The 17535-nt window shown below is 42.7% G+C and overlaps 1 protein-coding gene across 9 annotated transcripts in view; it reads right to left on the minus strand.

Moving 5' to 3' along the window:
• Positions 1–4463: 4463 nt before the first annotated feature.
• Positions 4464–17535, minus strand: part of MEIG1 (meiosis/spermiogenesis associated 1) — a 19975-nt gene continuing 6903 nt past the window's right edge. For 8 of the 9 annotated variants that reach the window (XM_006022120.2, XM_025202278.1, XM_006022119.2 and 5 more), the window contains exons 4-5: positions 14636–14801; positions 4464–4771 (exon numbers count right to left, since the gene is read on the minus strand). In XM_006022120.2, coding sequence (XP_006022182.1) covers positions 14673–14801 — 129 coding nt within the window. In that variant the 3' untranslated portion in view covers positions 4464–4771; positions 14636–14672. The remainder of the gene's footprint in view (positions 4772–14635; positions 14802–17535) is intronic. The other variant, XM_025202281.1, reaches the window with a different exon arrangement.

Below are 17535 nucleotides of genomic sequence, written 5' to 3' on the forward strand. Positions count from 1 at the left end.
TGGTCCTCAAACCTGACAGAGTCCTGAAGATCACAGCTCCCTGGACAACACAAATCAAGAACTCCCTCACTGCAGCTGCCCACGGGATCCCAAGTAAAGATACACTCATTATCTAATTAAATTGTACAGGGCTGGAAGTAGGATGGTGTGCATTTCCCACACTCTCTGCTGTCATGCTTACCCCTTCCTTGGTCCATCCAGTTCTCAGTCCTTCCATCAGCACCTGGTTCGCACTAGGCAGTGTTGCTGCAGTCATTAAGCCTCCTTTCTGGTAGATAGGGATGCTCCATGTGTACCTACAAATTCAGATTTAGAGGGAACAGGCTACTCCTGGGGCTGGTTTTGTATGTGATTTTAAAAACAATCATGTCTTCTTAAAATTACAGCCATGTTTCTTCTTGGTATCTGCCATCAGAGACAGGGAGTGGCTCAAACTGTCACCAGAGAGTGAAATAACTAAAAATGAAAGGAGAAGCTACATAAATATTTCAAGCATGCTCTATTTTAACCTCCACTCTTACTTCCCTCACCCCTCAGGAAATTACCTCGAGTCCCACCCAGATATGAAATAGATCTGAAAAATATAAGCAAGAATTTGTGCAAAGTTAAATACACGTAATGTGAAAAATGCCAGCTGAAGAGCATGCATGGAAGGCTAGATCATCACATGATACAAACCAGCACTGCTCAGATGATAGTAATCTCAGTTGATGTTCTGGCCTATTTCAATTGCGTTTAAGTTGGTATTGTAACAATCAGTGTCTTCCTATGTACAGGTTGCAAGGGTATAAGCAAAGAATTAGCCTGAGAAATGTAGCACTAAAACCACAGCCTTTTATCTTTTAAACTAAAAGTTACTGCTTAGGTATATGTAGGAAGCTGTTATAGTTGATAGAGCCAGCCACTAAAGGGAGACAAACATACATCAAGTCACTGTATTGAAGAATGTTAACATAATTCTTCTCTGGTGGTTTAGATCATTTGGATTCCTTGGAGCAGTGTTCAGATAAGCAATTTTCTTTTTCCCAACTTATGTATTTGTGATTGTACTCAGATCAGATGGAAGATTAAATAAAGAATGACACCAAGGTATTCAGAATGACAGACAAATTTTAACAAAAGAAGTGTCATACTGGTTCAGACCATAGGTCCATCTAGCCCAGGAACCTGTATCTAATAGTGGCAGAGTGGATGCTATGGGAAAACATATGTGAGCAGGAAGAGTGAATTGTAGGCCTCTTTGGGCAAAAGGAAAACTGATCCATCCCCTGTCCCTCTCCCCTAAAGTTTCCAGCACTCAGAGATCCCAAAGGTTCGAATGTTAAGGTTGCAACTCTATCATGTTTAATACCCACTGATGGACCTGGCCTGTAGGAATTTATCCATCCTATTTGGAACCTGGTTATTTGAATTGTTCACTATAGTTGTGTCTCTCTGTGAGAAGGTGCTGTTGATCATATTCACTTCTCCGGTGCCAAGGTCTAATTTCCAACCTCTCCTCCAGTCTTGCCTGCCACAACTTGTAACTATAGAAAAAGGGAGAGTAAATATTATGCAGAAGCCAGTGGAATGCCTTTAACCCAGAGTGGTTGTTTTGCAGGGCTCCTCCTTCCCTTTCCTCTCAAGGCATCAATGGCCTATCTCAGTCTGTAATTTAGTTACCAATTTGTTTCCCGCTTTTAGATCTTTTAATCCAGTTTCTAACGCTCCTTCAGTCCTTAATGAAATCCACTTTAATCAACACTTTCATCTAACAAAATGACTACAAAATTAATCAATTGATCAATTATTTGGATCTTGTCATCCATGGAGGCCCACAATTCACTCTTCCATCAGTTCGGTTCAGCTACACCGTCAGCCTGCTTAGAGCATCCATTACCTCACACCTTCTCCTGAGAAATCAGGGCAACTTGACAAGGTCCCTTAATCTACTGAGTATCATCTCCCGAAGTTCAGCACCCAGTCAATTAATACTCAAAGATCCACTAATTCATGAATTCATAGAGATAAGCAGCATGATCTGAGGGAAATCAATTACTAACAAGTCTGTCAATTTATGAATGCACATGGAAAGGAACAGGATCCAGTATCAAAAGTTCATTAAATTCATGAACTTTGACAGAAAGGCAACCACTCAGATGCCCTCTGCTCCAGGTTTGGAAGTAGCCAGTCCTGGCCACTCTTCAGTTAAGATACTTAATAATAAACAAAGCCAGAAGAAAAATACTGTGGCTCACCATGCATGCCAGTGCACCGCTCCGTGCAGCCTCTCTGCCTCGTCCTCTCAGTGCTACCTGGCTACTCCAGGTTTGTCTCTGCACCTTTTGCAATGCACCTCGGCTTCATGCTTCCTCGAGGCTCTTCTCCATATCTCCACATGGATCTTTGCAGCCCTCTCCTACTTGAAGCTGCAGGTTCCCCTCTTCGGGGGCCTGAGAACACAGGCCCATATTTTCTTTTTCCCAGAAGGTCTCTGGCCTAATAGAGTCCCTTTGTGGGAGCACGTGACTCCAGGGACTCTGTGTCAAGATTCTCCATCCAGTGTTTCTCCTCAATGACCCCAGCTCAGCCTCCTTGCCTCAACTCCCACCTGCCACGTCCTGCCTGAGAATTAACCTGCATGAGTGAACTCCCTGCAAGTGAAACAGGTAAGTGTCAATGTAGCAGGGCCCCAGCCAAGCCTCATACTCACCAGGATGATGACTGATGATGTGGTCCTCAGGCAGTGGATCCCTGGCCAGGCTCGTGGAGAAGCAGTGTGCCTACAAGCCAACAGTGTGCTCTGCTCTTCTGCTGGACAGGCAGCCAGCAAGCTGCAGGCTTCCCTTAGCCTCCACACCCAGGCCGGGGTGAGAGCCAGAACCCTGGCTCCAAGTGGACACGGGCCACAGCTCAAGAAGAGGGCAGGCGGCCGGTGCAGGAAGCACCACCTAGGACTCAGAAGCAACAGATGCAGGGGCTGATGAGCTCCTGTGAGGCTCTCAACACCTGTCAGCAGCAGTGGGACACGTGGGAGCAAGCAGGTGGCCAGGTTGGCCCAGACCAAACCAGAATTCCTCACATAAGGTGGCACCAACCCCAGGAAAGGGGGAACACCAACATAGGCAAAGGCCTATGCTGCGTTCCTCCACCAGAGCTGAAGACCTGAAGTAGTGAACCAGGATCACCCTGGCTCTCTGAATGGGAACCTGACTGCCGCTGCAGGAGGTCTGGTACCTTTCTGTTCACCACAGGAGGTCAGGTACCTTTAGGGGCTGCACCAGGGTTTGTGATACCCCTGGCCCCACATTACCTAAAGGGGTTGTCCCAGAACAGGCTAGCCCATTCAGATTGTGCCCTTATAAAGGACAAGCCCTAAGGAGCCCCGACTGCCTGGAGAAAGGTGGTCAAGATACCCTGCTGAGCTGAGGAAGAACCTGAAGCAGGCACAGACATGGTTATTTAAGTTATATTAGTTTATTCATTTCTTTATGCAGGCCGGACACTGCTGACTGCAGAACTGCAGCAAAGCAGCTGAGATGTGCTAACCCCAGGCAATGTGGTTTCCTTCTGTTGCAGACTCTTCTACCTGAACGAGGCCAGACACCCAGTACAGCTAGGCGTCTATTCCAAGCACTGATGAGAACACCCAAATAGGAAGAGGTGGGGTGGAGGGGAAGTGGAGCCGTACAGAAGACTCTTGGATGTTGTGACCCACACTGGTCTGAGCCAACCCTCTCTAATCAGATACTACTGTTCTGATACCTTTTTCAGTTACACCAAGTCATGGCAGGCGAAGATATGAAAATAGGAGAATGAGACACCCACTGAGCATATGGCACGTGCGCCCCACCTTAGTATGGCCGCTTGGCCTGGGTCCCTCTACAGTTGGACTGTCCTGTTACATTCTCCTTCAGGTTTTCAGTTTGGCTTGATGAGGTTTTCCTTCTTGATGGAATCTTTCTTTTTTACTTTAATTGTATTTTGAAGACCTCCCTTTTTCTCCTCTTCACCAGCTAGAAAACTTAATTGGAAAAGCCAAAGGCACGGACATAAAAAGATCTAAGCACGGGGGACTTCAGTTTTGTTGTCACTATAAAAATATCTTCCTAAAGACCGGTTAACTACCCACCACCGAAAATTCCCTTGTTAGTCTATGATAAGCCTGTAATTAATTTAGTAATATCCAGCAAGCAGTTGACCATAACCAGCAGCATAAAAATCGTCTCAACCTGTCCCTTCAATCTGGTAGAAGAATTTTAACTAGGAGTTGCCTATTGGCCTCTTTTAAAACATCCAAATGGGATTTGGAAAAGATTGTGTAACTGAAATGAATCATTTCCATACTTAAATTCCATTAGCAAACTGACCTGATGATAAATTTGGAGATACAAGTTAAACTTGCAATATCATCTGTTGAATTTTCAAATTAGCCCACAGAGCTTGTCAGATCAGGAATAGTGTGAAATGATATTACGCATACAGTGAATCAAATGAAACTTTCATGTACTTTATTTTAGGGGAGAAAATGGTATTTTTCTAAGAGTTAAATATGTAGATTTTGATCTTGTCAGTTGAACTTCCAGCAATTGGCCAAACAGCAAGGAAAATATAATTTTGTGTCCTTCAACATTAGCTTCATCTGGTCATATTCTCAGACTCTTCCATAGTCCTCAGGCCTTAATTCTTGAGCACTCTTTGCAGTCAGATCAGATGAAACATTTAAACTGCCAATTACGGGCTCTCCTCCATGTCAAAAAGTTAATTTAATCCAGAATGCCATACACAACAACTAAAAGTGAAATACAAAAAAAACCACGTAAAAGCTGTTTTTCCTTACTGACACTAAGGTATACATCAATAAACGAGTAGAAGAAATGACCACTCCTATCTGGCTCCAACCAAATAGGAAAAGAGAGTAATATTTTTGAAAACTCCTCAGTATGTCCTATTTTCAAAAGTGTCCAGGAATTTAGGAAGCTTTTGAAAATTTTACTTGAAGTCATTTAAACAATTTAGTTTGAAATCAGGATTTCTCCCTGCTGTCTCTTCCCCATTCCCAACTCAGACTGCCTGCAACCTTTCCACCTGTGCTTATATGCTATCAGACATTCAGCTTCAAAATATATTGCTATTATGACCACAGTAGGTAAGCAAAAAACAGGTTCTATCTTGGTGCTAAAATCTTATTTATACTGGGAAAGCTATTACCCCAAAGGGATTATATGGATTTCACAGTTTAAGATCAGAGGGACCATTAGAACATCTAGTCCTGTATATCACAGGTTATTAAATTTTACTCAGATACCTCTATACTAAGCCTAATGACTTTAGTTGGACCAAAACATTTCCGTTGTCAGGAGGCTAAACTGTTATGTTCCACAAGCAGAGGGAAGACTGAATTGCCATAATGCCCGAGGCCTTAGCAGTTGTAGGGAATTGATTAGGTAAGGCATGCTCAGATGATCCTAGTAGGCGATTCACAGCTCAAGCTCCAAGTGAAAAACAAACCAAGGTCTTTGCTGATCTTATGCAAAAGAAAATTATTCTCAAATTCCAAACCTAGCAGTCAGTTTGACCATGAATATTCAAAAAGCTACACCAGCCAGGATTCTCTGACTCATCTCAGACTCCAGACCAACACATCTAACATCCTGTCTGTTATAATCACAGAATCAAAGAAAATTAGGGTTGGAAGGGACCTCAGGAGGTCATCTCATCTGACCCCCTGCTCAAAGCAGGACCAGTTCCAACTAGATCGTCCCAGCCAAGGCTTTGTCTAGCTGGGTCTCAAAAACCTCCAAGGATGGAGACTCCACAGCCTCTCCGGGTAGCTTGTTCCAGTGCTTTAGTACCTTCCTGGTGAGTTTTTTTCCAAATATCCAACCTAAATTTCCCTTGCTGCAACTTGAAACCATTGCTCCTTGTTCTGTCACCTGTCAGTACTGAGAACAGTCCAGCTCCATCCTCTTTATAACCAAGGTAGTTGAAGACTTATTAAATCCCCTTTCAGTCTTCTCTTCTCCAGACTACATAAGCCCAGTTCCCTGAGCCTCTCCTCAGAAGTCATGGGGTCCCCAGCCCCCTCACCATTTTTGTTACCCTCCACTAGACTCTAATTTGTCTACATTCTTTCTGTAGTGGACGGCCCAAAACTGGACACAGTACTTCAGATGTGGCCTTACCAGTGCTGAATAACGGGGAAGAATCACTTCTGTCGATCTGCTGGCAACGCTCCTATTAATGCAGCCCAGTATGTTGTTAGATTTCTTTGCAACAAGGGCACACTGTTGGTTCACATTCATCTTATTGTCCACTGTAGCCCCCAGGACCTTTTCTGCAGAGCTACTGCTTAGCCAGTCAGTCCCCAGTCTGTACTAGTGCATGGGATTGTTGCCTCTCTCTTTTGAGTCAGAGAAAGGTGGGGAAAAATACGCAGAGTACAATGCATAGCTAGCTGTGCATCAAAGAAAATACTTCTGTTCCCTCCACCCCACATGCCCAGCTCAAGAGTTAAGCAATAGATTGTCATCACGTAGGCAACTGGGTTCTCTCAACAGCCTACAGATGGGGATTCTTAGGCGACAAAAAAGGTTGCATTTGTCCTGGGAAAGAACATTTTCTCCCAGGACAAAGTACAGTCGTTCAGACATCCATGTCCACTGTCCCGGGACAAACCCTAGAAAGGTTTCTGGGATAAGTGCTAACAGCTTGTCCTGAGACATCATGAAGTACATCTGAATGATTGTATTAGGACTGCATCATTGAATCAGTGACAGAAAAGCAATAGTACGTTCAGCTGCTCACTAAACCCTGATTAGAAGGGCGATGTGTGTACATGATAATCCTGGGACTTTTCTGCTCTGGGACAAACACAGGCGAAAGTTGTCATGGGACAAATGCAATGAATGTTCCTAGCCTTAGATTCTAAAGCCTAAAGGGATCACTACCATCATTCAATGTAACTGGATGACTGTGGTTAGGCATCTAAGTGTCCTGATTTTTCAAAATGCTGATTTCACTGGGAGGTCCTGGGCACATAACACTTCTGAAAATCAAAGCATTTAGTCAAGGTGCCTAAATAAGGATTTTGAAGTCTTAACTTTAGGCACCAACTTTTCAAAATCTTGGCCTAAAACTTGTAAAGAATTTGCAGTTCACAAAGTCAGAGAAAGGAATAAATTCATATGGGAGAAAGAAGGGGAGCAGCAGAGAACCAAAGGAAGAATTCCATTGCAGCAGATTTAAATTACACATTGTTTGGGGGGGAAGCATGTTTTCATGCATGTTTGTACAACAATTAGCAAAATAAACCCCCTTCCTGACTGAGGCCTTTTGTGATAAGTACTAGTGACAAAAAAATAAATTATCTGACTGGGTGTGTCTACAAGTGCAATTGAGTGACTGAATAAACTCCAGCACAATTTGAACTAGAGTAAACTAATTTGGATGTTACCATCTGCACATGTGTTTAAGTGCAGTAATTTACTCTGCTGTCAGATAGTACTTGTGTGTGATGGTGCAGTAAATTAGTCTATGTCAGCGTAATTGCCACACACGTGTAGATGGTGATAGTTTAGTGCACAGCTAATAAGGCCACTGTGCAATAAAGTGCTCATGTAGATGCACCCGTTAAATCCTAAATTAAATCTGCACTATTAATTGCAATCAGAAACTGGCCAATGGAATACCCGGTATAATCTCTCCCAGTTCAGTTCATTTAGGTTTATTTCCCTGTAATACAAGTTTCATAGATTCACAGATGTTAGGGCCGGAAGGGACCTCAATAGATCATCGAGTCCGACCCCCTGCATAGGCAGGAAAGAGAGCTGGGTCTAGATGACCCCAGCTAGATGGTTATCTAACCTCCTCTTGAAGACCCCTGGTTTCTATTCAACTGATTCAAGAACAGCACAGCTTTGGACCAGCCTCTCAAAATTTAATAGTATGCAACAAAAGAAAAGATACCTGTTTTTCCCTGTTCTTCTTCAGCTGCAATTAGGGATTTCTACTCAGTACCGTTGTTTTCTTCCTGGAGCGTTTACCCTAAATGTAAGACCCTAAGGACTTAATTCTAACCTCATTTACAATAATATAACTCCAGTAAAGTGACTGGATGTACTGTTGAAAAAGGACAGAAATGGCCTTGGGATTTTATAAGCACATCTTTACAGACAGTGAAGACAAAATATACTAAAAAGGAACCATGTCTTATATGTGAACCCATAAAGATATGATGCTCTACAAATACTTATGAAGTCTTTAGTTTAGGCAAGTAAGAACAGCAATTTTCATCATGCAGAGAAGATAGAATACAGACTAGAAAAATACTAAGAATGCATTAAGAAGAAAACAAGCACACACTGAAATCCATTACAGTTCACAAATCATATACAGGCTTGATGTCAGGAAAAGAACTATGTAAAGCCTGCATTTTCTTGCTCAGATCTTTTCCTTGTATGTACCAGTATTTGTAACTTTCTGACAAAATGGTCTGTGTTTTCAAAAAGGAGCTCCGCTTTACATCTTTTTAGGAACACAGAACATAACGCTGGAAGGGACCTCCTCAATCAATGCTCTGTCCTCTTCTGCAAGCCATCCAATTGGATAAACTTCATAAATTTATCAAACTCTATCTTAAAACTAATCAATTTTTTTCCCCCACCACTGGGGTGACTGAATAAGTCAACCCACTAATAGGGGTGTCACTAATAGGTTGCTTCAGAACTCACTCCTCTGATGGGTAAAAATCATTTTCTGATTTCCAGCCTAATTTTATTCATGGTCATTTAATGCCATTTTGTTCTTGAGTCATCATTTAATTTTCATCTGCCACTGCTCTTTTGCCCTGATGTTTATCCTTCACTCTAATGAGAAGGGGCTGGGGTGGCCCAGGTGCTAAGGTGCATGGCTGACAGCCTAGAGCGTTGAAAGTTTGGGACCACAGCAAAAGTGCTCGTGGCACAGCCCTGCTAGATGTTAACAAATCTGCAAATTCTACTAAGTGCCTTGTTGCAAGAACACAAAAAGGAAAGGAAAGTATTCCAATGAGAGAATTTCTCACCTCTATCCTTGGAAAAGTCTTTGAAAAAATTATTAAGCATCATATTTGTGTGAATCCAGCAGGAAAAATAATGCAGCAGAGCCTCAGCATGGACTCATAGCAGGTAGATTATGCCTGACTAATCTGGTTTCTTTTTACGATCAAGTCACAAAACACTTAGACGTAGGAGTAGGGGGGGATGTCATTTACTTGGATTTTATGAAGGCCTTCAATATGGTATCTCATCCCATTCTCATAAATAAAGTAAGAGGCTGTGACTTATATGATTGCACAGTCCGGTAGGTGGCAAACTGGTTTGGGGGTTGCACCCAGAGGGTGGTGGTGGACGGGTTGGTGTCGACCTGGAAGGATGTGGGTAGTGGGATCCCACAGGGCTCAGTCCTTGGACCTGTATGCCTCAATGTCTTCATCAGTGACTTGGATGTGAGCATGAAGTGTACTCTATCCAAGTTTGCAGATGATACTAAATTGTGGGGTGAAGTGAACACACTGGAGGGTAGAACAATTGCAGGCAGACCTGGACAGGTTGGAAAAGTGGGCAGAACACAATAGGATGCAGTTCAACAAAGACAAATGCAGAGTGCTGCACCTAGGGTGTAAAAATATCCAGACAAAATCATCAGCAAAGCTAACCACGCTTTACCATGCATCAGCAGATGCATGACTAATAGAACCAAGGAGGTGATACTTCCTCTCTATGAGGCATTGGTCGGACTGCAGTTGGAGTACTGCGTCCAGTTTTGGGTGCCGTACTTTAAGAAGGATGTGGATAACCTTGAGAGGGTCCAAAGAAGGGCCACTTGAATGGTTAAGGGTTTGCAGGCCAAGCCCTATGAGGGGAGACTAAGGGACCTGGATCTCTTCAGCCTCTGCAAGAAAAGGCTGAAAAGTGATCTCATGGCCGCCTACAAATTTATTAGGGGGGCGCAGCAAGGAACCAGAGATGCTCTGTTCACCAGGGCACCTCTTAGGGTAACAAGGAACAATGGTCACAAACTGACAGAGAATAGATTTAAGCTGCACATCAAGAACTTCTTCACAGTAAAGGTGGCCAGAATTTGGAACAGGCTTCCAGGGGAGGGGGGGCTCTCCCCTAACTTGGGGGTGTTTAAGAGAAGGCTGGATAGGCATCTGGCTGGGGTCATCTGACCCCAGCATTCTTTCCTGCCGAGGCAGGGGGTCAGACGTGATGTTCTGTTGAGGTCCCTTCCAACCCTAGTGTCACAGGGCACTATAGTGCCTGCTTCTTTAAGAGCAGAGACTGCCTAGGGAGAGTACCCTAGAAGCCAGGCACGATCCCCCACAGATGTAGGTTATTATGGCAGCAGGCTAACAAGGGAATTAGCCTGCACCTGCACCTGGTCAGTTGACCGGAGGAAGGCAGGGCCCTGGGTACATATAAACCCCAGGGCTGATGCCAGCCGGAGTTAGTTCTCTAGCAGCAGCCAGGGGAAGGAGCCTCCAGGGAAGAATTGCCCAGAGACACTGGTGGCCACCTGATATGCTGCCTATAGGCCTAATGGGGCTCCAGGAGCTCACCAGGTACCCTGGGCTACGAGGCACTTAAGGCTTGGGTGGAAGTTTGACACTTTTAAAGGGATAGAGCGCATCCTGAACTAGTTGTATTTTGTTATAGCCCAGGGGCTCATATTTTGGTTGCTTATAAACCGGTGGACCAGGCTGAGGCTACTGGGGGAGGAGGCCTCACTAGGGACCCACTACAGTGTGGAGACCCTGGTGCCAGGGGAGCGCAGAGACGACAGGGCTGCGGAGAGCCCGGCGATCACAGGAGGCCGAGCTAGACTAGGGCCTCAGAGGGACAACATTTGAATGCCATCTGTCAGGCTTGGGGTGTGGTAAAAGGATGATTTTGGAGCTACGTATCTAGCCCATAAAGCTGAGGGTGTCCCGTGAGGCATCCATTTTGAGCGAGTTCAGCGGGGGTCCATCAGGACCGTGTCAAAACATAGACTCGAGGGCAGCCTCCCTATTTATTATAATTACCAGCAAGACGTGGCAGACGAGGAAAAGGGTGCCTGTTAGGCAAGACTGGCATGGTCACGGAGCCCTATGGATGTCACGGCCATCCCTGGGGACCCCATCCCATGACACCTAGCATCTCTGAATCTATGAATCGATATCACCTCTGTCTTGATTTGGCTAGTCTGAAAGATCCAAACTCTTTTAAGTCTCCTCTTATCTGATAGGCTCTCTGTTCCCTTGATCACATGGCAGGTCATTTCTGCAGCTGTTCTAAGTTCCAGATACCCCAGGTTCTAGATGTTCAATTTCTTCTTTCTTAAGCATAAGTGACTAGAACTATACACTTTATTCTATATGAGATCTTACTTCAGAATGATACACTATGTTCTTGGTAAAACTTCAGACACAATATGACTAGCAGTGAGGTAGATTTATTGTGGCTGAAACATCACTAACAATTCTTAATGGGAAAAAATTATAGAACCTTTACTTTGTACTTGTTGGTGTCTGGTGGCGTAATAACCATAATGTTTATCTGTAAGCAGATAAAAATTAGAGCACATGGAACTTAAGAAATCTGACCATGCTAAGTCTATGGCATAAAAGAATATAGATGCTAATGGTGAAATCCTCTGAGGTCAATGGCTATAACACCTATTGACTTCATTGCCAGAATATCAGTCCTCTGCTTTATTCAGTGGACCACTGCTGTAACTATGATGCATCTCAGTTGAGTCATGTGGTTATGTGGGAACCGGACAATAACTGGGATGTAGAAATATTGCCACATTGTGCTACAGTCCATGTGGGTTTGCAGTCCATATTTTGCCTTGTAAACTGACTACATGTTATACAGAGTAACTAAGAAACCAACATGAATCCCCACGATGTCATTTTGACAGTCATTTTTAAGCACAGAGTGTCAAGGGGTAAAAGAGAGAGTATTATTTGACTTACATCTGGTAACCTAAGTGAGTTATTCTACATGTACTGGAGTTTAATTTTTTTTCTTGCACAGAAACCCAACAAAGCAAGAAAGCTGCAAAAATAAATGAATAATAAAAAAATGAAATTAATTGGAAGAGCAAACATGGCACTTAGAACCTTGAGGTCTCAGAACTATTAGCAAGTTGAACATCCTTAATCTGTATTTCTACTGACTCACGTGTTCTTCAAAAAGATACAGAATTACAGAAATGTACTTCATTTTTAAAATAGAGCTCTTAAATTTCAAGATAAGAGACAGATGCCTTTGCTACTGTACTTCTAAGACCATCCCTCAGAGACTCACATAATTTTTTCTACTGAGAAGTGTCAGTGCTTAGATCCGGAAAAATATTAATCTGCTGCTCTTGTAAATGCGTTTCCTTCCTTTTGGCTGCAATCATAACCTCATCTCTCAGATACTGAGACCAATGTTACATGCTGGGCTACCAGAGAAATATTTCACGTTGACTATCGTTATTTCCTTAGAGTGATTATATAATTATCTTGATTACGGTAATTGTAACAACTTCCAACTCACTCATTTTAAAAGATAAACAAAGATTTTAAAGTTTAAAGGTAAGTCTTTTGAGTGTAACATTCATTTCCATCGACATAACTTAATCTTCTTCACCATATCCTACTCCGTAAAGGCTTCTGAAAGCCTTCCAATGGTATACTAAATAACATAACTCATTTGACTTTAGACTGGGATTTTCAAAAGAGCCTAAAGGAATTAGGCACCCAACTCCCACTGAGATTAAAGCCCACGTCTCATGGCTTTAATACTGTCCATGTCTAATTAGATTTTTAATCTGCAAATCCCTTGTTTTATATCTGAACTAGCCAATACTAAGTGTAGTCAAAATATGCAATTCTGTACATGGGCAAATAATTCCTTCCTGATCCCTTAATACAATTATCATATCCCCAAAGTATGCTATTTGAGAACCCTTTCTTTTTCATCTTGCAGAAGAGATGGGACACAACACAATTTGTTATTAAATGGCAATAAATACACAGTCCTTTTTATTTGAGTAGATGGCTAGTTGCGATGGTCATTTCTACAGGAAGACAAAGATTTTGCATGTCTTAAATGCATTATCCTTGAGTATCAATGAGTTCTGTTTGTTCTTGAGTTATACCATTGATAAAAAAGGAATTGATTTTTTGCTGACATCCTTCCTGCCTATTCCACTCATTCCACCAAGTGTTTAACTCCTCAAAATTCTCTTTAATTTTGCTATCAAAAATAAACAATCTAAATAAGCAAGAGTACTTCCTATTCTGAGTCATTAATACATTTATCACATAACACAGAACTTCAGGATAGCTAATATTGTTCCACAAAAAATATATGTATTATGATTGTTTTCCATCATATTATTCAGGTTTTAGTCAACATCGCTGCTTTGACCCCTATTCTATAGTCACTCAATTACCTTTAAAAAATTCTAATCCAAATTCTGACACTGACTGCCTCATCACTTCAAGGAAGTTACTTTGTCTTTTTCTCTGAGTTTTCCCAACTCAGTGTAATACTTAACAATCACAAAAAGCTCTGGTTAGGATTATTTAACCAGTTTCCATAACATGTTACAGCTGTAGAGCACTAAATAATGACTAGTTCCAAGGGAGGTGGTGCTTTCCCCTACCTTGGAGGTGTTCAAGAAGAGATTAGACAGGCACCTAGCTGGGATTATTTAACCCCAGTGCTCTTTCCTGCATAGAGCAGGGAGTCGAACGCGATGATCTACAAGGTCCCTTTGACCCTAGAAATCTATGACTATTGTGTCTAACAATGGATCTCATCAAAAACACTGTAAAACTAAGTAAATTATGTCAAATGGTTAGTTTCATAGATTTCATAGACATCAGGGCTGGAAGGGACCTCGGAAGATCATCGAGTCCAGCCCCCCGCCCAAAGGGCAGGAAGTCAGCTGGGGTCATAGGATCCCAGCAAGATAAGCATCCAGTTTCATCTTGAAGGTGTTCAATGAAGGCGCTTGAACCACCTCCGGTGGCAGGCTGTTCCAGACCTTGGGGGCTCGGACAGTAAAGAAATTCTTCCTTATGTCCAGCCTGAAACGATGTTGAAGTAGTTTGTGACCATTCGACCTCGTCATCCCTTGGGGCGCTCTGGTGAACAAACATTCCCCCAGATGCTGGTGGTCACCCCTGATAAACTTGTAGGTGGCCATCAGATCACCCCTGAGCCTGTGCTTTTTCAGGCTAAAGAGCCCCAGGGCTCTCAGCCTGTCATCGTAGGGTCTGCTTCCCTGACCTCTGATCATGCGTGTGGCTCTTCTCTGGACTCTCTCAAGTCCAGAGAAGTATCATAGTTGATAGTATGGTATTAATTTTAAAAAATTCTAACCAGGAAGAGTGCTCATAAAACAACCATAAATTATCCTAGAACTAAGATGAAGTCCATTTCTCTATAATTTCTATAATTCTCCATAATTTCTTCATCTTTCTTTCTCCAAGGTACACTATTACTATTCCTTCCCTCCGCCCAAAAAACCCCAAAACCTGTTCACACATCTTTAAAATCAAGGGCAGATTAAGAAGACCTTGTTTACTTACATTTCCCAAACATCAAATAGATTAAAACAGTGTATTTACCACAAACAGATTAGACCGGTGTAGGTAGGATAACAAACTAATAAGCATAAACTTTCACTTTATGGACTTCTTTGTCATCACATTCTCTTTGCTTGTTGTAATAATAGAAGGTATTGTCCCTTCTCTGAAGTTTCTTCACAAATCCTGTTTCTGGCCAACGATCCACCTGAGAATGCAATAAAAATATTCGTCCATCTACTGAACATAAGAATATCTGTTTAGTGCATTTAACAGAAGAACATGTTTGCATGAACTGCATTTGGCAAATATTTGGTTTAAAAATAATGAGCGCATCCTTTGCATATAGGTTAAAGAACATAAAACATCAGAAAACAGGTTATGGCCAAAGTACTACATGGTATATAACAACAAGATTCCCTATTAGAAGAGTTTCTAGAAAAGGATCCAAAAATGCCATAGCAAAAACAGATGCTATAGCACTTAAGTCATTTAAAATGAGAATGCACAAATGTGCTAGCAACTATGCTATAGGAAATAACCATTCACCGGTAGTGAAGGACATTAGAAATAACCTAAAATTACTTTTTCATCTCTAATATCTAATATCTACAATTCCCCTTGATTAATGAAGGGATGCTAGCATTTTCTTCTTTGTCGTACTGAAGAGAATCAGTCCTTCAGTAGTCTGAATAGCTGAAAGATATCAGTTGTTCTGAAAGAATGATGCTTATGTAATGGGTTCTTCAACACTTATCAAACCATGGAAAAGAGACATATCACAAGTTTCATTGGAGCTGTTAAAGGAATAAACATCAGAGCTTTTAAACAAACGAGCCATAAATAAAGTCATGGCAATTAGTGTCAGTGCAATCTTGCAAGGCACTAACACACTTAGATCCCATTGATTTCAGCTCAGTACTTCACAAGAAACTGATTAAGCTATAAAAGTTCAAACATTCCATGCTTCAGGTCAAAGAGTTTTGGGGAACTTGTATGATCTTAGCTAAGCATCTGTAACATGGACACCAGGGGTATTTCTTGTTATCTATAAGCCCATAATGTTCATTCCTTCTGCTCCATGTCTGGCAGTCACTGGGGAGAGACACTAGAGATTTTAATGAGAATATCTTAGAAACAGCAGCTTTATAATTTAACTACGTATTCATGGACGTTTTTACATGTGATCCGACGGTGGAGGTGGGCGCTTTAATTAAAGCAGCTCCGAGAGCCACTCTAATTAAAGAGCCTGCAACATCTCATGTATCAGTGTCCTCGCACTTCAAATGAGCTTTAGTTAAAGCGCCCTACCACCATTTTGAAGCTCGGGCCCAGATACATGAGATGCGGAGGCTGCCAGAAGCACAATATTAGCACCCTCTGGCAGACTCAATTAATCAAGTCTGGTTCGACGCCCTGTAATTACAGCATGTTGGAGCAGCCTTCCCCACATGTCTAATGTCCAGTTGAAGTAAGTGCTTAGGTAATTTTTCTAAAGGTAAACCCCATTGTATTCACTCTATGTGCACACTTGCATTTTGTGGTCTCTATAATATAGCATAAGGGAGCCACACTAAAATGTGAACAGTCAGAAAAAGAACTGACATTGGTTCCAAGGAAATCTGATGGAAATTGATTTTGGAAAGGGGAGCAACCCTGCGGAGCCCTGCTGGCTGTGATTCTGCACTACAAATCCCAGAGGCATTAAGAAGCAGGAAGAGGAAGTGAAGAGCAACTTGGTACAGTTCTGCTGCTGTGATTCTGGACTGCAAATCCCAGTGAACTTGGGGGAGCAGGAAAAGGAAATGACCACACAGTTCCAGGCTAGCTATGTGCCAGGCAGCTGAAGTTGAATGGAAAGAGACAGAGCCAAGAATGACTGGCACAAGAGAGAAGCCTTGGCACAGCATGATGAACTACAGACTGATTGCATGTGACCCCCGACTTAAGATACCTGTATAGAGTGACTCTGGACTAAAGACTGGTTCTTGGGGACACCTCTGGATGTGGGGAAAGGAACCTGATGTGCTTAACATATGTATTCCAGTGGTACTGACTACTACGTGTTACTTGCCCTTTAAGTGTATGCTGTTATACACTGAATGGCTCTTTACCTCTATTTGTCCCTCACCTTTGGCCCACTGGCTTGTGACCCTAATCCCTAGGACTTTCTATATAAAACTGAGAAAACCCCTTGTTGGTTATGGTAATTGTGCCTGACACTACAGGCGTTTGCTACAGTAGTTTATGCCTGTATCAGATCTTTCTGTTTTGTTTTATTAGTGATCCTGTCATGCTAATAAAAGTATCTACCTAGACTTTTATACAGATATTGAGGCATATATACTATGAGAAACTATGAGATAGGTGATTAATGACGTTATTCATAGCCTAGCACCTGTAGGTTGTTAATCTTAACACCCAACTAGGGTTGCCAGAATCTGGAATGGGTATGCAAGGGAGATGGTGCTCTCCCCTACCTTGGGGCTCTTCAAGAGGAGACTGGACAAGCACCTAGCTGGGTCGTCTGACCCCAGTTCTCTTTCCTTCCCAGGGCAGAGGTCAAACTCAATGACCTACTGAGGTCCCTTTTGATCCTAACATGTATGAATCTATGAAACTAGAATAGTCATCTTACATCTGAGGGTTATTCATTGGCTTATTTCAAGGCTGTCCAACTGGTGGCCTGCAGGCTGCATGTGGCCCCCAAAGGGTTACAGTGCAGCCCCCAGGCTCCCATCCAGCCACCTCTTCCCCTCATTGAACTGGCTGCCACAGAAGACAGGGGATCCAGGTTCCACTTCCTGCCCCTGCCCTAGGGGGCAAGGCAATGCAATATGGCACAGCCTGCACTACCAGGGGAACCTGCAGCCCAGTGGTGCAGCAGGGAAACTCACAGATATAGACCTAAAAGAGAGTCAAGGCACCAGGCAGGCAATTCA

This window comes from Alligator sinensis, unplaced genomic scaffold (assembly GCF_000455745.1).
Source record: "Alligator sinensis unplaced genomic scaffold, ASM45574v1 scaffold1216_1, whole genome shotgun sequence".
Taxonomy (NCBI): domain Eukaryota; kingdom Metazoa; phylum Chordata; order Crocodylia; family Alligatoridae; genus Alligator; species Alligator sinensis.